General features: G+C 51.9%; 1 protein-coding gene across 1 annotated transcript in view; it reads left to right on the forward strand.

Moving 5' to 3' along the window:
- Nucleotides 1-20,176, forward strand: part of PTPRN2 (protein tyrosine phosphatase receptor type N2) — an 842,052-nt gene that overhangs the window by 764,670 nt on the left and 57,206 nt on the right. The window contains exon 16 of the mRNA XM_087860611.1: nucleotides 14,910-15,057. Coding sequence (XP_087716737.1) covers nucleotides 14,910-15,057 — 148 coding nt within the window. The remainder of the gene's footprint in view (nucleotides 1-14,909; nucleotides 15,058-20,176) is intronic.

Raw genomic sequence — 20,176 nt, forward strand, 5'->3', positions numbered from 1 at the left:
CACTTCCCCCCTGAGCAAGAGGGGGAGACCAATACTGGGTCTTACATGAGCTTTTCTGGCATTTACAGTGGGCTCTTCCCCTTTCCTGTGTATTGCTCACGGCATGGAGCCTGGTGGTTCTAGAAGTTACAGCTCAAAGACGTGTGGGGTGCAAGGAGCGCTGTCAGAATTCCGGCCGGTGTGTCCTAATACCGTGCTGCTCAGGGTCCAGCATTTCTAAGCGGGTGCCGGGAGAGAAGGTCCGCGGCTGGCGGTCGGCCCCGCAGCCCTCACCGGGACCCCTGCTCCCCTGAACCGGGTCCTAACAGTGCGTAGGCGGTGGTGCCGAGCACCCGGTGCGGCCGGGGAGGGCCGGCGGCTTTGTGACTGGGGTGGGGCGGGGGGGGGGCCTCCATGCGCTAGGCAGCCAGCCGCTCACCCCTCCGCACCGGGGTCCCCGAGACCCCCGTTGTCCTCTCTGAGTGAAGACGCTGTCCTCTGGGTGTGCCCCTGTCAGCCGCTGAGGGCAGTGGCGGTGGGTCTTTGAGAGAAGTGGCTCCAGGAACCGCCACTTGCAGTGGCTGTGTGCCTTTGGTCGTGGACCATCAGTTCGGGGAGGGGGGTGGACACGCATCTGCTGGCACACAGCATGGACACGGCTCCTCAAAACCCACCTCGGAGGGCTTTAGGAAACCAGCACTGCCTGAGTCACAATGCCAGTGTAGACGTAGCGGTGCCCACCCTGCCGGCGCAGACGTAGCAGTAACCTCGCTGCCGGTGTAGACGTAGTGCTGGTGTAGACGTGGCAGTGCCCACAGGTCCGGAGGCAGCAGTGGATGCTGCCTGTGTTGGAAACCCTATTTCTCTACAGAAGTTGTTAAGAGAAGGCCGTTTCAGGGCCTGGTCATCCTAGAACTGCATTTCGCGCCTTGTTTCCTCTTGTACCCCCTCCTTTCCTGTCAACTCTTTGGAATCCAGCGTTGGTTTCCTGCTGAATTTCGTACACGAATGGAATTTCTCAATCACTTGCGGCTTTAAGTACTTTTCGTATGTCAAAGGGACACGGTTGCAGCTGAAATCAAATTCTGATTTTCTCATTTAGTAAAGACTATATTAATTATTATGTCAGTAGAAATTTGTTGTAAAACTATTTGCAAACACGCTCTTTCATATTGTTCAAGTAATCTATAAAAAATAACTAGAAATGTAGGTTTGTCAGACGGCTTCCTTTTGCAGTGAAACTGTCCTGGTTTCTCGTGCACATCACAGTCTCAGAAGCGTGGACTTTCTTTGTAGAAGTTAACATCCGTGTCTGCGCTAGACTGTCGTCCGCAGTCGAACTTGGATTTTACGGATGGAGTAGTTTACGTATTGCCAAACACAGAGACTTAACGTGGGGAAGAGAGAACGGGGGGACCGTCGGGGTCCTGTCGTCTTTGTGAAGTTCCTTCTGACTCCCCACGGTCGTTGGTGGAAGTTAGACTCATTCGTAGTAGGCTCCTGCTCAGAAAACGGTTGTTTCGGGAGTTCAGAATGCCAAGGGTAGACATTTTAAACTCTGAAAAAGCAGAAATTAGTAGAAATATCATAAAGCTGAATTATTTTTTCTTTAGACTTGTGTTACTTGAATGAGCTGCAGACGGGCAGACGGATATTGAAAATGGCCACGTTGTCGGTTGTGGGGTTGTGGGGAGGGGTGGTGCTTGCTGTTACTGTCTCTAGACCAAAACTGCAAACAGAAGAGGACCACACAAAAGATATTTGGTAAAGGCAGGTGGTCTGGATGAATAATGTTCCTTTCATTAACATATTTCCCTTATTAACTGTATAATTAATTGTACATAGCCCAGGGAAGCTGTGGGAATTGCATTTTGAGATGTATCAAAGCGGACTTATGCTTCCGACTTGCATGCAATTTACCATTAATGAAGCCAGAGATGGATGGAAGCCTCAAATCTATAATTATTACTTACTATTTGAATGACAAGCAAAGAATTTTATCAGCAGAGTTTTAAATGAAAGGGGATTAGCAGCTAATGTTGAAATTGTTAATCTTTCTTATGAAAATAATTTTGAAGAAAACGTTTCAGTGGAAAGAGAGGTTTGAGGAAAGCATGTGCCATTCAAACAGCCCCTTTCTGCGACTCCGTATGCATTTGTCCCCGTTGACAGCAGGGTGCAAATATTTTTGAAAGCGAATGAATATTTTATAGGATCCAGAGCTGCTCGTGCATTCTAGGATGGATTATGCCATATTCCCAACTATCCCAGCAAAGGTGAGAGAGTCTATAAGCCAGAGGAAGGAGCCAGAGCTGAAAAAATTAAAATATAGGAGAATATTCTACAACAAATGGAAATTTGTATAATACTATAGAAATCTGCCCTTCCCCCCTTCCGAGTGCTCATGTGAGTTGAGATGGTAAACGGTAAATATCGTTAAAAGAAGAGGGTTGCGTGGAGCACCGGTGCCCGTTTGTCCAGCAAGAGTTCATTGGCAACACCGCTGCGGCTCTGTTACCCTCTCCTGAGGTGTCCCCCACGCAGGACCGGCCTTCGACAGCTCCCGGGCCCGAGTTAGAGACCGCGGAGCTGTCGCGCACTCTCAAGAGGGGATTCATACGACAAATATTTTCTGACCACCGAGGCTGTGCCAGGCTCCATGCCAGCGGTGGAGAGACTGTAAGCAGCAGAATAATTGGCCTGTTGGGAGCACCTAGAATATATCTTACATCCATTTCTTTGTCCTGATTTTTCCCACTGAGTGGATGGCCCGGACGAAATACTGAGTTCATAGCACCATCTGGGTGGAGCCCGGGGTTGCTATGAACAGGCAGTGCTCAGGTTTCTAGAAGCCTGGGAAGCCTGGTGTGGGAGGGCCAGTCCCTTTTGGGGCCTAAGGCAAACCTCCCGTGTGTTCTGGGCTTCAGGTCCGTAGAGCCACGCGCTGAGGGTGGACAGGTGGGACGTGGACTCTGTGGTGGTGGTTCCGGAGCTCTGAGCTGCCCCTCCGCGTGGCGCCCGAGGAGCCCAGCTAGGCGATGTTATGTGGCGCGGATGTGTTCTCTTTTTGTCCCCTCAAAAGTCCTGTCTTCTCAAACCTGATGTCGTCTTGGTTTCAGTCTTTAAAAGACAAAAAATATATTTTAAGCAGTGATCCTATCATTTGCTCCAATTTGTGGATCTGTCATGGAATTGTTTTGAGTCAGCTCGTGGCCGCAGCGGCACCGTCCTGGGGGGGACCCCAAGTCAGCTTGGACCTCAGCAGTAACGTCCCGGAGGGGGGACCGCAGGTCAGCTTGGACTGCAGCAGTACCGTCCGGGGTGGGGGGGACCGCAGGTCAGCTTGGACCTCAGCAGTACCGTCCTGGGGGGGGGGACCGCGGGTCAGCTTGGACCTCAGCAGTACTGTCCCGGAGGGGGGACCCCAAGTCAGCTTGGACCTCAGCAGTACCGTCCCGGAGGGGGGACCACGGGTCAGCTTGGACTGCAGCAGTACCGTCCTGGGGGGGGGGGGGGGACCGCGGGTCAGCTTGGACCGCAGCGGCACCGACCCGGCAGGGACTGCGGGTCAGTTCAAACTGCAGTGGCACCGTCCCGGGGGGTGCCGGCGGGTCAGCAGGAGCTGGCGCAGTGTTCCCCACCACCCAGGGCACAGCGATTGGCTCTCCCGGGCTTCCAGCCCCGCGGTGCTCGCGTACCTCCGTCTGCACTGTGGAGCGGCCTTATTCGCGTACACGTACGTCAGAGTGTTACGGGTTAATTTAGTTGTTTGATCTTACGTCTTAAACTGTGGGCTAAGCGGTTGGCTGTTGGTTCTCCGTGGGTCTCCGGGCACACCGCAACGACACTGTCAGCCGTGTGGTGCCGGCAACTGTCTCAACATTTTGTCCGTGCAACAAAAGCATAAAGGTTGTTGGAAATACCAGGAATGTTGTTGGAATTTTTCGGATTTTACCCTGACTTTTGACTTCGGGCAGATCAAGGCTGTGACCTTGTTGCTCAGACCGGCTCGGCAGGACCTTGCCCCGCTGTGGTTGTGTGACAGGTGATGGGTTGAGCCAATGACAGAAATCATACAAACTGAGTGCTTACAGAAATTGAGGAGTTTGAGGAAGAACAGCTTGGATAATCAAATGAGCAGTCTCTATCAAATAGACGAAAATCCTCTCGTTTGCTCAGTTCGCGAATCCTGGCAGCTCCGCCCCAGAATGTATGATGCACCCCCCTTTCTCTATGCCCTCCGCCCCCGCTGTTGTCCCCAAATGTCAGGCCCTGTGCTCTTGTGTGCGGATGGCCCATCTTGTGCGGTTGGTCCCCACCTGTAGTGAGAGTGACCTTTGAAAAGCATCTTTCCCGTCGTATGGCTCCTTTGCTTAAAACACTCCAGTGGCTTCCCACTGCTCTTACTGCAAACCTCAGACTCCCCCAGCGCCTGGCGGGCTCCCTTGTGGTCGGGGTGCTGGCTGCCGCCGTGCCTCGCTCCCTTTGCTCCGGCTACCCTGGCCTTCTCTCTGCTTCTGGACCATGCCGAACCTGTTCCCAGCCTGGCTCTCACCCTCGCTGCTCTGTCTCCCGTGACACCCTCGTTTTTGGATGATGAGCCCTTCCCATCCCGCAGGATGGCCTCAGGAATCCGCTCATCAGAGGGGCTCCCTTCCTGGGGTCTGAGCCCCTGCCTCCCGCACCCCTCACTTAGTCTGTGCCATGTGTTCTTACCGCTCTACCGTTATCTGAGGTTATCTTTCTAATCATGTTTGTTTATTTGTATGTGGTCTGTTCTCCACCTGAAGAAACCAGTTGCATGAGGACAGAGTCTCTGCTGGGTCCTCGGAGCACACGTGCCCCGGCCCAGCTGATACTCATGACAGTGTGAATAATGAACGAATAAATCACTAACCACCAACACCAGGGCAGGAGTCTGAAATGGGAATGCAGCTCTGGTCTCTCTCCCACATTTAGAGGAGAAATTCAGCCTTCACTCATAATGTCAAGGAACCTCTTTGCCCTAAATTTAAACATTAATACCGGTACATGGATGGAAAATATGGTATAATCCTCTTATTTTCCATCACTTGTAAGTATTCATCTTTGTATTTTAACCTCGTTTCATATAAACTTGATTTTTAAGATGCTAAATAAGATAATAAGATTCATAAAATTGTTTATTTAAGCTCATCGAGCTCCTTGGAGAATGACAGCCTGAAACACAGGGCAGCATGATGCCGCCACCACGCGGCTCCCTTCTCCCTCTCCCTGCGGAGCCCGCGTTGCCCCCATCACTGCCACCGCACACACGCGGAGCGCCCGGCGTGCTGGAGGACAGACCTTCTCCCTTCCTCCTGTTTAGTAAGAGTAGGTGTAAGGGCAGACCTGCTTCTTTCTTGAAGTTGATTAATCAGAACCTTTCCGCGACAGAAGGTGTCCATCTTTACAATTCCCTTCAAGGTTTCCGTTGTACGCGTTCATCAAGCTGTGGTTTTCTTCTTCTGCAAGTCTGTCCAGTCAGGTCGGGGAAGTCACACACTTACTCCATGAGTGTGTCTTTAGCGCAGGGGGGGTGCCCTTCGGCACGCTGTGATCTATGTCCAGCACCCCCTAAACACACCTGCGGCCGGGTTAGTCGTTTACGGACTCCAGGACATGCCCCACAGGCTCTGCCGTCACTGTTCAAGACCCCTCTGTGGTCGAGACGATTTCTCAGTTCTGGACCCTGTTCTGGATGCAGACGACCGAGACCCAGAATCATAATAAAGCTCCCGGTTAGTTCTACCTGATCAACATTTAATTAGTTTCCAGGCCCGTTCACTGGTTGCTTTGCAGAGAGGCACCATGCGCTCTCTCTGAGCCGCCAGAAGCATGGGCACACGGACCACGTCTCAACCCCTGCCTTGGAGACTCCTGCCCAGGGGGGCTTCCCTGAAGTTCTTTGAAAAACAGGACGTTTTTCTTAGAGCTTTTGTTTATTTTCCTAGTTCTTGCATGTGTTTTATTTTTCAGCTACAAAAGGGGTTTTAAATAAAGCAGAGAACTCCGTGTTCACAGCCTCAAACCCAGCATGTTTTCTTCTCTGTTCCTTCTGTGCTTGGTTGTGTCGCTGTGTTCGCTCACCTCTGCGCCTAAGCGGTGTGTGAGCTGGGACTTCCTCTTAAAGGCTTCCCATTGGGCAGCCTTTGAACTTTTCCCCAGTATTTTAGCAACTTTACATTTCTATCACTCCAGTCTGCTCGGTTACGGTGTAAAGAGCACGAGTGCATTTCTAAGTCACGCGGAGACAGCCCTGAGATCCATTTTCAGGGGTTCCTGGGCTGCCAAGCTTTCAGAGGGAGCATTTGGGGGAAGTGACGTGGGTCCACACTTGCTGGCTCACACGAAGCAGGTTCTGCCGCCCACGAAATGCTCCTGCTGGTCGACTTCACCAGGATAATCGAGGCTCAGGGCAAAAATGTGTGGAAACATTCCCTCCTCAGGACGAATTTCCACGGAAGCGATTTTTAAAATGTAACCAAAAGGAGGAGAAGCATGAGTGTTTCATCTGCTCCCCAGGCATATGTCTTTAGGCTTTTTGTACACACGACCCAGACGCTGAAACCCAAACTGTGTTTGCTTTTCCCAAGTAAACTCCGTTTTGACAACACAGGCCATGCTTTGAATTGGCCTTTTCTGGGTCTGCGTGTTTTGCCATTTTTAAGAATAATGTGTGTCTGTCTGCCGGAGCAACGTGTGTTTTAACTGCCAGTGAGACCAGCTGTCCCGTGGCAAGTGCAGAGATGGGGCGCGTGGTGCGGGACCAGCTGGACGGGCAGGCGACGCCCTCGGATCAGGGCCTCACTCTGTGGCTCTATTGCACCAGGGTCAGGTGGCGATTTGAATACAATCGTGTGGTTCACAATTTCTGCTTCTAGCAAATCTTTTCTAAGCTGAGAAATAACAAAACTACCCTCTGATCATTTAGCTACTTCTGTCCTTCTTTGAGTTTGAATGTACTATTTCGAGTTTCTAATTTTGAATCTCAAATACCTTCCCGTGCCCGCTCATAATATTAATGACTAACGTTGACGGTGTGTCAGATGCAGGGCCGTGCAAATGGGCCGAGCTCCTCTCCTCACCGAGCTGCCAGCTGACACCGCGGCTCTGTGGCTGCAGGAGCTACGTCAGGACGACGGACCACATGGAAGTTCTCCTTTCATTTTTGTATTTTTTGCTTGGAATTCAAACCTCTTACTCAGGAATTCAAATAGTTAACATAAACATTTCCCTTTCATGTATTAATGAAGACAGGTGGCAATGTTTATTTTTTTTATTAAATTTTTTTATGTAAAGTTCGATGATTCACTAGTTGCGTATAACACCCAGTGCACCATGCAATACCTGCCCTCCTTACTACCCATCACTGGTCTATCCCATTCCCCCACCCCCCTCCCCTCTGAGGCCCTCAGTTTGTTTCCCAGAGGCAATGTTTATTTTTAAAGATAAAAAAGGTCCTCCCTTTGCCCAAATGGCAGCAAAGACAGCGTACTCCTTGCTTCTAAAGGCATTAATCTACCTCCACCTGATTGTAAAGCACAAGCCTGTTGGTCTTATCACAAGGGAGGGAAACGTAATGGGTTGTATTCCTCACTCGAACAAAAGGGTTGATTGTCACATCAGTAAAGTAATGTAATAATAGGCACCAAGGTAAAGAAAGGAATGGAAACAAAGCTTCCCTCATGAAAATCAGGTCTTCCAAAAGCCCAGCTTTCTTTACTACGCCTTTGCCACAGTGGGCAGGTGTTCATTTCTGGCAGCGCTGTGGTAAAAGGAAGTTTCACTGGGATGCTCTCTACTTGTTTCGTATCTGAGGACCCACAAAGCAGGTGTCCGGACACCTGCAAGGACAGTTTTGTGCGGACGCTGACAGTTTCCGTATATACTGACTGAGGGGACATGATGCTGAGTGGATGCCGTTTTGCTTATTTGTACGTGGTCCTCAGTCCTCATGAGTGCTGGTGTTCCCTGAAAGGGGTATGTTTCTACTGTTCTCTTTAATAATAACGAATCCACGTGCACTGCCCAGCATCTCACCCTTTCACGGCCAGTGGTAAGAGACGTGGAAATAACACGTAATTTCTCTGACGCGTAACAGAGCTAAACTTTGCTGTCCCTCAGGCTCCAGCCAGCCACCACACATGGATTTGGTAACGTGCCTTTGGTGGCTGCGATCCACGAGGCCCTGGACGAGCCCTTGCTGCCCAGAGCAAGGGGCCCCAGTACTGCGGCCTGGGTCCGGACGACCCCTGACAAGCCTGCCCACTGTTATCCCGGCGTTCAGAGGCAGGCAGCAACACAGCCGACTGGCGTCGAAGGGTGGACGCGGGCACTTGGTGAAACAGAGTAGTTTTAGTAAGTGGGATTATTTCCTTAGTGATCCTGGAAACTGGTCCTGATATTAGCACTAAACATAAAACAGTGCTCATGAAACAGTCTTGATCAGGACGCGGTCTGAGGGCGCCGAGTCAGAAGTGCCACGGGGTATCAGCACCCTCTTTCCACACTGGAAGACATCTTTTAATTAGCAGCTTGATTTCACACCTTCTCTTCTACTGGCATTTTCCAGTGACTCCTCAAGACTGGCCATAAAATTCCTCCCTCCCTAAGCCGTGATCAACAAAAGGGAGCAAGTCGAGAGGCAGGGGGTGTGTTCTGGAAGCATCCCCGATTTCACCATCGAGGGGGTGTGAACTCAGCTCGGCAATCTGAGCACGTGTTGGTTCCATCCGAACGAGGTGGAGACTGAGTTTCTTAGGAAGACCGCTGTTCCTGGTGAAGAGGATGCAGCTCTGAAGCTACGAACTACGTGCTCGCTGGTGCTGCTTGTTCATTCCCTCTTTGGCGGTATTTACGACAGCGTCACTTCGCCTGCAGCGATGGCGCATCCCCGTGGTGGCGCCCCTGCTGCCGCCCCTGGAATTGTGCGTTCGCGCTGCACTCAGTGGCTGCTCTTTCTGGAGACTCACTGTGTCATATTTCATTAGATCATGGGAAACGTCCCCAGAACGCACAGTAAAGTCACAGAATATGACGAGAATTTAAGAGATTCCCTCTTTTTCTTTTTGTATTTTTTTTATTTTTTTATTATAATAATATTTTTATTATATTATGTTAGTCACCATACAGTACATCCCCGGTTTCCGATGTAAAGTTCGATGATTCATTAGTTGCGTGTAACACCCAGTGCACCATGCAATACGTGCCCACCTTACTTCCCTCTTTTTCTAATGAAAAGCTGAGACCCGCCATGATCACCATGCTTTCCGTGCGTATACGTGTTATAGATTGCAAAGTGACTTCACAGTGACCCAGTCAACCCTCAGAACCACCTTCAGAAATACTGTGATTCATCGAGCCTTACATCGAAAACCGGGGATGTACTGTATGGTGACTAACATAATATAATAAAAAATCATTATTAATAAAAAAAAAAAAAAAGAAAAGAAATACTGTGATTCCCATTTCATGTAGCAGTAAACTAAGGGTCAGTGAGATGAGGCGGTTTGCCCAAGGTATAACCAGAAAGTACCTATGTGGGGACCAACCGTTTTTGTGTATTACATTGTTAAGAACTCTTTCAAAATCCAGTCCAGTGCCTGCTCCATTTTACTACTTTCCAATTCAGCAAAAGCTCCTTGAGACTTTCATAGAGGCTTTGTGGACGGAAGCTATAGTCGTCTCCTGAAGATACAAAGTACCCTTGTCATTATTAATAAAACCCCATTATGTTCCAGAGCATCCCAAATGCTCCATATTTCTAGAAATTGCTTTCTTGACCTCACAGTGTTGACAATTCAATCAGAAAACACTGCAGAAAATATTTAAGCTGTCTTTAAAAATTGTGGACATGTCTCCAAGCAATAACGTTTTTGTCCCAAAGGTTTGGGATTCTGTGTAAAATTATCTCATTAAATGTGGAGGCCAGTCGGTTTGTCTGACATATAGACATTGTGTCATCTGGTGGCATGTAGTCCTTGTGACCCAGAAAGATTTTGTGGTCTTCCTACCAGTGGTCTAACAGCATGAGCTAGAGAAAGAGATATGAGATGGGGATCTGGACGTGTATGAGGAAGATTAAACAGGAGAACCTCTGATTGGGTTAATATCTCCTAAAATAGGGCTTACGAAAGCTGGTGTCGTTCTCACCAGGCAAAAAACTCAAAAGAAATGCTGGCTCATCTTCAGCCTGCTGTGACTGCTGACGCCACGGAGCCTGAGGCCAGTATCCGCGGTGTGTGCTGGCTGCTAACTCGGAAAACCCACATCCTAGAACCTTCCGGCTTTTTCCCACAAACAGTTTATCTGGGGATTATCTTTTCTGCAAGCCCATTCAGTCTAGGTGCCAGGAAAGTATCAGAATTCAAGGTTTAGACAGCTCCCCACTCAGGACTCATCTAAAACCAGCTTGAAGAAAATTCCTCTGATGGAGTTCTTCCAGCCAAGAACCCTTCCACAACCTCTACCCTGTCACCCCAAAAACATTACGGGTAGAGTGAGCAACTCTAAAAGATTAAAGTCATGCTTTCAAACATTCCTTAAGAACCAGCAGTAGCTATCAAATCAATTTACCTACGCTCTTCAAATCGAATCAGCTAATACTGAGCACCGACTCTTCACTTCATTTACATTTTCAGAGTGCACATCATGGTGGGATCCCACCTGCACGTGGCTGGTTTCCTTCTAGTACTATTAACTAGTACACTAACTAGTATTCTGCGTATCCCAGGGCTTCTCCCTTGAAGTTTCAATTTGGAGGTACTCACAAGAGCCTGGAACAGGGACTGTGTAGAGTGATGTGTGTGAGGTGGGTACCTAGCCAGCAGATGCTCACAGTTCCTGGGACGACGGGCTCTAGAAACATCCCTCGTCACACCAGTGACAGCACGTATTACATCTGGAACGAGAGGCACGTGCCGAGTGCACGGAGTTCACACAATTAAAAGAAGTCTTGGGGGAGAGAGCATGGAGCCTGGACTCAGAGGAAAGAGCAGGAGGGTTGGGGGAAGAACCTTCTCAACTGTTGCGGGGCCTCCAAGTCCCTAAGGCTGCCACTACGTCACGGCTGCTACGGGAGCACTAGAATGTGGCAGCACTGACTTGGCGGGGATTGTGAAGGTGCCTGCTGGATAACCCAGGAAGGAAGAAGGAGGGGAGGAAACATACAATAAACATTCCAAAGTCCTTATGTTACCTTTTGGGACAGTTCTTCCAACTTCAGAAGATTCTAAGGCAATTTTTTTGGATGCCATCATTGACATAAAATATATATCTGTAGTACAAATTACTTCTAGAAATTTCCAGGGTATGAGCAGTCATCCAACAAATATCGACTGTGTGCCCAAAGCACGAGCCAAGTGAATGAGACACTGGCCCCATTCTCAAAAATCTTACTCTCGTGAGAGGAAGAATATCCTGGCACCTCCAAGCTATAGCACAGAGCAGAACATGCAAAGTCATAGTTTTTAAAATAGTAAGTGTCCAACGAAGAGGGTGACGTTTTAGGAAATGAGGATCAGAGAGGCTGGCAGACTCCCAGACTCACAAAGAACGTGGTGGTGTTTGCACTGACCTTAGAGTCGGGATAGGTTCATTACAGAAGGGTAAAGAATGATGGTGATGTCGGGGGCGGGGGGTGGTTACAACATTGGGAAATAGTCTTATTGAGATAGAAAGGAGCAGGTTAGTAAAATGAAGTTCGGACAAAGGATAGTGCTAGTCTAGGCTCCACTGGTGGTTTTTGAAACCGGTGGTACCTGGGACCAGAAGTGATGATCTGGTTGCTTTGTGAATGAACTAGGAAGTGGATGTGAAGGTAGCGGTGTGGGGAGGAGGCTGTAGCAGGGAGCCAAGACAAAACAGTGTCCTAGGAGGCAGACCCAAGCTTCAGTGCTGCATCTGGCTGCTGGGGGCTTTAGGCTAAGTGTTTAATGAATCTAGGCCTTGGTTTCTTCAAATATAAGATGAAAGTTTGATCTCAGCTTCTTTTCAACTCAGGCAAGAAAGTTCTATAATATGGATGTTGTCCAAAGGTGAAGCAATGGTGGTCAGCCCTGAAAAAAAAGGATAAAAGCAGCCCATGCACGTGCCAAGAGGTGTAAAGTTTATCAAAGCCTTATAGTTAGCTCTGGGTGGTGGAGTTATTAGTGGCTTTTGTTTTCATTCTGCTTACCTTCATTTTCTGTTCTTTTCTATACATGCTACATGTGTAATAAAAATGTACAGTTTATTTAAAAGCTATGCTCTCCCACCATTACCACCATATTCACTCTCATATACACACACGTATATAAAACAAAAGTATTGGAATGTCAGTTTTTAAAACTGCTCCAGCTACATGCTCACTCTGGCAGAAAGAACATGGGTAGTGTTTCATTACATGTTAATTTACCCGATTATTCCAGAAGGTGACTATGTCTGAGGAGGGTTACTATACCTGTTCTAATTCACACTTCTCACACCCTTGAGAGATAGGACCTCCCAGGATTAAGTTATCACGGCAGTTTGGTTTTGGTTTTGTTTAAAACACATTATTTTATGAGTAAGGCCTAGCTTCCTCACATGACTCTCGTGTCATAGAAGAAAAGCATCTTATCCGCAGACATGAAAGAGGAAAGTCTCCAGAACCATGAATGGGGAAATTACATCAGTTTAATATCATAAATGATGACGCATAAAACTATTAACAGAACAGATCAAACCGAGATGACCAGAGCATGACAGACACGGGCTACCGGAGTAGCACGTGCCTAGAGAATGAAAAAAGTTATCTCGATTTTAATATAATCAAGTGTATCTTTACATGACTTTGTTCTCAATGAAAAAAAAAGTCCATATCTGCTCTTTCCTCCCTCCTCCCTCCTACCACCCAAGCTTGCTTACTACAGTCCGGTTTATATTTCTTGCTATAAATTTAGAAATACGAACGAGCTCGCCGTGTGATTTCACCTCCCGTTGTTGAGGTGAATGTGAAAATGTGAACGCCTGCAGTTTACAGTGATTAGGGTGACATCCAATGCCCGTTTTGCAGACAATATCCAATCTTGAGGAAAGTAGCCACAGAAACACTGAAACCACACACTTCAGCCAGAACTATCCCCCCACACCCTCACACACTGTAATATAGCTAGAGAAATATTTCACAAAACGTGAATGTTGTATCATGCAAAAATGTCCTTATTAGGATAACTTTGTATTCAATATTCCGTAATGATTGTCTCAAAAAAGAAGGAGTTTGTAGTTGATGTTTTCTGGATTGGGCCGCTTAAATTCACTTAAATTCACTTCGTCCCGTTGCGTAGAACCGGGGGGGGGGGGCTGTCTGGGTGGAGGTCACAGTGTAGGGCGCTGGTGAGGGGGGTGGGCAGGCGCGACTCCCTCGGCTCTGTCCCCCAGGAGACAGCCCCGGAGGATGGAGGGTGTGTCACTGCATGGCTCGTGTGGTTCTGTGTCGTCTGCACAAAAAGCCATCTGCCGGTTCCCTAAGTGACAGTAACGACCCAGGTCCCGGCTTCTGGTCACAGCCTATCGCTGGCCCTCCTGGTGACGTGTCTGTCCCCACCACCCCTCACCTGCACGGCTCCAGCTTTCCATGGTTTGCAGACCGACATGGACAGAGCTGGTACTTGGTAAGTGAATCACGCAAACCAATTCAAGTCAACTCTAGGCCAAACTGTGAGAAGAGTGGGAAGCCAGCCCGACTGATGTGAGTTCCCTTCCCGATCCCCGGGTGCCCGAGCCCACAACAGCTGCCCGGGGAGGAGGTGCGGAGCAGGCCTGTCCTGGCCTTTGCAAGGGCCTGAGCTGCGCTCTCCCTTGGAGTGAGAGGACAGCGGGGGCTGGCAAGGGGTCAGGGGCCAACCGCGACTAGACCTGGCGGTGTCCCTGGACCCGTGTGGACGTGTGTCTTATTTTGTGTGTGGATGTAGCTGAAGACCTGCGCCCACAGACTCCACATTGAAGACCCACGAGCACGGCGTCCCAGGGTGGGACCACTGTTTTCTGTGGGGCAGGCACAATGAAGCCACTGGGGTTTGGTCATTTGGAATGCTTTTCTGTAAAGTCACAGTCGTTTCTCAGTGACATAGATCGGTGAGAATGCACAGACAGGGCTGGCCGGCGTGGCTCTCTTTGCGGTAGGGAATGTTCTGGAAACGTTTCCTCGTCCACTTCCGGCGATCACTGCTGACAGACAAGTGCCCAGAAAAAGGAAGATCTGAACAGCCGAGGGTCAGGATATCTGGTTCCATTGTTTGCGCCTTTGTTTGGTGGTTTGTTTTTTTTTTTACCACTACAAGCTGTTTAACATTTTGCACACATAAGAGCAGCCCCGTATCTTAAATGCATCACACCCACTGGATTCAGAAAAGTGGGTAAAGTATAAGAAAAACGGCTGTCTGTGTGGACACGTTACTTACAGCAGCTTTTGGTCAGTTGATCGGATCTGGTCTGCCGTGCGTCCTCCTCTTTCCCAGTCGGCTGGTGATAGAGAGGCCGCGTCATCACCTGAGTGTTCCTGATGCCCGGGCTCTGTACCCGGAATACACACGCCATGAACACCTGGGGATGCCCGGGCTCTGTACCCGGAATACACACGCCATGAACACCTGGGGATGCCCGGGCTCTGTACCCGGAATACACACGCCATGAACACCTGGGGATGCCCGGGCTCTGTACCCGGAATACACACGCCATGAACACCTGGGGACCAACCAGCAAAATATGTGAAAAGCCTTTCCTGCATTTTGTGGGTCTGGCTGGTCTGTGCGTTTACTGGATCTGGTAGGAAGCGGTGTCCTCACTCACACACGCAGGTGAGGCGTGGGCTGCACCGTCTGTCCCGGGTCACACCAAGCCCCCGACGCTGCGCTAGGTGGCAGGCCCTGATGCGGTGTTTCCCGTTGCAGGCCTACATGGAAGACCACTTGAAGAACAAGAACCGGCTAGAGAAGGAGTGGGAGGCGCTGTGTGTCTACCAGGCCGAGCCCAACAGCTCGCTCGTGGCCCAGAGGGAGGAGAACGTGCCAAAGAACCGCTCTCCGGCTGTGCTGACCTGTACGTACCCAGCCCCGGGGCTCCTGGGCCAGGGGAGGGGGAGATCGGGGCCGGGCGGGGCCGGGGGGCCGGGCTGCACCTTTCCATTCTCTCCTGTGTTTCTGCGGCCGTACTCATGCCTGGGAAGCCATCCCCAGCCTAGAAACAGAGTCGGTGTCTTGCTTTGTGGTCTGATGGCCTAGTCCTGGGTTGAGGACATCTACACACCCAACGAGCCCGTGCTTTGTGTGCTGTTACTGTGCGGTCTGAGACCCATTTCGTAGCCTCGTTGAGCCTCTCGTTCATCTGTAATTGGGACCCTCCTGCCATCCTTGAACCGTCGAGCCCTGAGGACAGTTAGTGCAGTGCCTTCCACACTGCGGGCCCCGGGTGGCTGGGGGTGGGTGCCACAGCCGTCTGCCAGCCTCACACTTACTGCAGCGAGCGTCGTCGAGGGCCTGCCCTCTGCCCAGGAATCACCACCGGAAAACAGAGATGCAAAAAGATGCCAGTTCTTTAAAGCAACTTACGTGGACTAGGTGACAGTCTTAGATGATGTGTTGTCTGTGGTATGACTTGTGGACAGACAGGCCTGCAGAGGCTGCAAACACACAGACCGGCTTAGTCTGCGCCTTCCCGGCCTCCGGGCCCCTTTCTCATGTCACTTGGCCAATAAACCCAGCAGCCTCCTGTGTTTTAGCAGGTTCCAGGCCGGGCTTGCACTCCGGTGAATGTACGAACCCACCCTGCAGGGAGACAGCGCTGTGAGGCGTGTTCGTGGCCCAGGTCACTGACGGAAACAGGTGCTCACCGAACGCTGACCGCGTGAGCGGCAAACGCGTGCATGGAGTTACCCCGTCCCCGTCCCAGTAACTGAAGCGAGAGGTGCTCAGGCACGCTTCAGACATAATAAAACGGTCTTTGCTGACATTTTCGAGGGCACGGCGAAGCCACACTTTCTGCAAATCGGTGTCCACGGTGGGGGCAGAACCCCCCCCACCACGCGTGTCCCACACGCTGAGTCCCAGCCTTCAGAGCCAGTGCTGCATGCAGCCGGCCTGGGGCCCCAGGGCCGTGGTGCAGACTCGCTCCCGAGGGTCCCGCCTCACCGGGCCCGGCAGAGCCGCGGGAGGTGCTCTGATGGTAAATGGCAGCGGTCTGATCCAAGCTTACAGGTCAAACAGGTTAAAACTGGCCCCTTGTGTTGCCTTCGACACCGACCCGGGCACCACAGACACTTGAAACCTGAACACACTACTGGGCATGGTGTTTTCTAATAGTTCACCGGGGCTTCAGACCAGGCCCTCCGTTTCCATGAGGTCTGAGGGTTTATCCTTGAAGAGCTTTAAAAATAGGAGCTTTTAGGGGCCCCTGGGGGGCTCAATCAGTTACGTGTCTGCCTTCAGCTCAGGTCATGATCTCAGGGTCCTAAGATCAAGTCCTGCATCAGGCTCCCTGCTCGGCAGGGAGTCTGCTTCTCTCTCTCTCTCTCTCTCTCTCTCTCCCCCCCCCGCCCTTCCCCCCACTCACACTCTCAAATAAATAAAATCTTTCTAAATTTTTAAAAAATAAAAATAGGAGCTTTTATGTTTAGAAGAAAAGTAATAAAAAGCGGGCAGTTGACGCACATATTTATTAAGTACCTGCTGTGTGCCGGGACCGGCCAGGCTGGGAGGGGTGATGGTGGACCTCGGCCACGGTGCTCGAGGAGGACCTGGCTGGGAGGTGGGGCAGCTTTCACCTGAGCCTCAAGTACGTAGCTGTTGGGGGCAAACACACACTCCGCAAGCTTGGCTGGAGTGTCTCCCTGGGTCTGGTCGCTTCAGGTCCCAGATGGTGAATATGAAAACTCAAAGCCTCTTCCTCCAGCACCCCTCCCGCAGGGAAAACCCAGAGCATGGCAGAGAGCCCATGGGGTCCCTGTGCCCACAGGCCAGGACTTAGTGATGGTAGAGCGCCCCCTCCCAAGGTCGTGGGAGCCCTGACACCCGCCCTTTAACCGGAGCCTCTTCCTTCTTCTCCTGGCGCTGGGGATAGGTGGCTGGTGCCCCAGCAGCCTGGCTGGGCCGCTTGCTGTCCTGGGTCCTGAAGGGGCAGCTGTGCGGGTGGTGGAAGTTAGGGCAGGGCCAGCACGCTGTTGGCACAGAAACATTTTCGTGGATGACCCGTAGTGACCGCCCTGTCCTCCATGCTACTGGCCGTCTTCACTTGTTGGGGTAGTCTTACCATTGCATCTCAGCCTACACCCCTTCCCGGGTAGGATGCTGGGGGGTGGCGTGGACCCGTCCTGGTCTTGCCAGTCTGCACTGGAGATAATTGCCTCCTCTTTCAGAAATCCTGCTTCCTGTGGCGCTCTCGCGCTTCGTGACACAGAATCAGCTCCATGGTGGAACAGCTAGGTGTTGGGGGTGGGCTCCCTGCGCCTCCAACCTCTGCAGGCCCATGTGGACCCCGTGAGCAGATGGCTGGGGCTCGTCAGCGCAGAACCACTCCTCCCGGCATCCACGCTGGTGGGTGGGAGCTGGAGCCGGCTGTCCCCAGCATCCACTTCTTGTGCCGTGACCCTCCCTGTCCCTTCCACCAAGCTCCCCGGTTGCCTGGTTTGACAGGTTCTAGGATGCCCCGGGCGGGACCCCTGTGGCCTGGGCCTCCCGTCCTCCTGCCTCCACACCTCTCCGTGCAAGGAAGCACTTCTTAGCGGTTCCTCCACCAGCAGGAGGAAGTGACTGCCTGACTTCCACATCGTTGGCCGGTGGGCGTCCTCAGGGTCCACCAGCTGGACCCTGCAGATTCCCCGACCCAGGGCACAGGCCACACGCCCCCCCTGCCTGTCACGCTCCTCGCGTCTTTCCGCGTTTGGGGCCCATCTGAGACGCCTCTCCCGCTTCCAGAGTTTAGGCTGGCAGGTCGTGTGGGAAATTCAGAGGTGGCCGGGACGTCAGCTTCTCTCCCCAACAGCCTGGAGGCTCCAGCTACTTCCACAGTATCTTTCGAAGGAGGATTTATGAGGTGGTTAACTGGCGCTGGGCCGAGTGTGGCTATGTCCTCTCAGAACTTCAGAATCCGATATGCTTTCTAAATGTACTTTTAAAAAGAATTACGCAATATTCTGCTCATCTGCTCTTTAGATTAAGAACAGGAATATGATGGTATTGTGGTACACCGTCTTAAACAAAACAAAAAAAAAAGTGTTTTTTATTCTGTGTTAGAAAAACAAGACCGAGAAATAGACGGAGACAGAAAAGTACATAGAGGTGAAACCAGAGAGCGAACAGCTCAGGATGCGGACGTGGAGAGATGGAGAGAAAGGCACTTCCCAGTTTGGCTTTCCAGGGCTTTGCGGCTCAAGGGGTCCCAGCTCAGCCTGGCAGCCCTGGGGGAGGACGGCCGACCCTGTCTGGCTGTGCCCAGAGGTCAGGGCGCTGGGGCGGCACCGGGCTCGGCCGCGGGTGAACCCTGCACAAGGCCTGTCGCCTCGACTCCCCGCGCTTGACGGATGAGGGCGCTGGGGCATAAACCCTTACCCTCTGCAGGGGGCACGCCGCCCCTATGTGCTCGTGCACATGCCTGAGATTTTCCATGTTGGAAAAATGAACAAAAATTTCAAACTTCCACAGAAATGACTATCCCACATTCATACAAGATGGCAGGACTTTGGCTGAGCGTTGCTTTCCTTAAAACACACAGGAACTGATTTCTTTCCAAACAAACCTTTGGTTTAAATTTGTTCTTCTGAACTCTGAGCTGAATCCCCACAGGGGTGTCCTGCGTTGGCCCGAGTGACCCACACTTTCCCTGGTTTGCCTGGAACGATCGGTCGTGGGTACACCTCCGAAATCTGACCAGCAGGCAGGACTCCTTCCCTCTTGTGTGAAAGGCTCTGCACACACTTCCCCTCGACGAGGAAGTTACGGGGCCACAGAAGTTCCCGACTTGGCCGCCCCTCGACCGTCTCAGCCGGCGGACTCTCTGCGTCCGGACTGGGGGAGGCTGTGGGTCTGTCGGTGTGGCAGGGACAATACCGCAGCAGACGTTCTCGGCGACGTCAGGCAGACCCCGTCCCGGGCAGTCGTGCTGCCTGAGGCAGAAGGGGCGGTTTTGGGTTTTGGGTTTTGTTTTGAAGGGAAGCCAGAAAGAGGCAAAAACAGTGTTTCATGTCCTGAGGGGACCTAGGAGTGGTGTCCCTACCCTGTCACGGCACGTCCCCCACTGCCAGCTCCGCCGCGCCTCCGAGAACCGGGGCAGGAGCTGCAGTGACCGTCGGCACAACTTAGCCCCTCAGAGCTCAGATTTTATATTCCTTTTACTCCTTCCCTCGGAGCCAGACGGCAGGCTCATAAGACCCCATGCGGCCTGGCTGCGTCCACTCTCCAGCGCTCGCCGCCCGGTGCTGCGTACAGACTGACCTCGGGGGGTGTGAGGTCTGGGACCCTGACACCCGGCCAGTGGCCCGGCCCACCCTCTTCTGGACAGGCTCCGGTTCCCTTGCCCCAGGGCGGGGAGCGTGCCTCTGCCCTGACCTGTCCACACGCCTCGCGCAGGAGGCACGTCACAAGCCGCGAGGTTGGCTGTCTTTTCTGTCACCCCAGATGCCCACGTCCCCGCCCGTCCTTACCGAAGTGCTGTGCATTCAGCTGTCAGCGGGTCCTCACAATCAGGGAGAGTCTGGTTCCTGGTTTGACACGCTGCCTCCCCGCCGTCCGCCTTCTGCCATCTGCACGTTTGACAAATGTGATTTATGCGTCTTCAAGTCGTCTGTAAAAACACATCCGACGGGGCCAGTACGGGGCACTGCCCTACCTGGGGCCCCCTCACGCGGACACAGGTCTGTGAAGGGACATCCGGTGGCTGTTGGTGAGCGAAGCCTTTGCCTGCAGCCCTGCTGTGCGGCCCCGGGAACGCCGAGGTGCTCACGGAGCACTTACGTGCAGACGCGGGGGGAGATGCTGCAGACGTGAACCCAAGAGCCTCGGGTCCTGTGTTCCCCGTTCGAGTAGAAGAGCCAGAGCTTAAGAAGTGAAGCAGGTGGCCCCAGGCCGCCCTCCTGCCCCACAGAGGACTGCCCAGCAGCGAAATCCGACCAGGAGGGATGCCCGTGTGGGCCAGCCCAGGAGCCCCTGCAAAGAAGGAACGTCACCAG

The sequence above is a fragment of the Ursus americanus genome, chromosome 3 (assembly GCF_024610735.1).
Source record: "Ursus americanus isolate L20-20 chromosome 3, mUrsAme1.1.p, whole genome shotgun sequence".
Lineage (NCBI taxonomy): Eukaryota > Metazoa > Chordata > Mammalia > Carnivora > Ursidae > Ursus > Ursus americanus.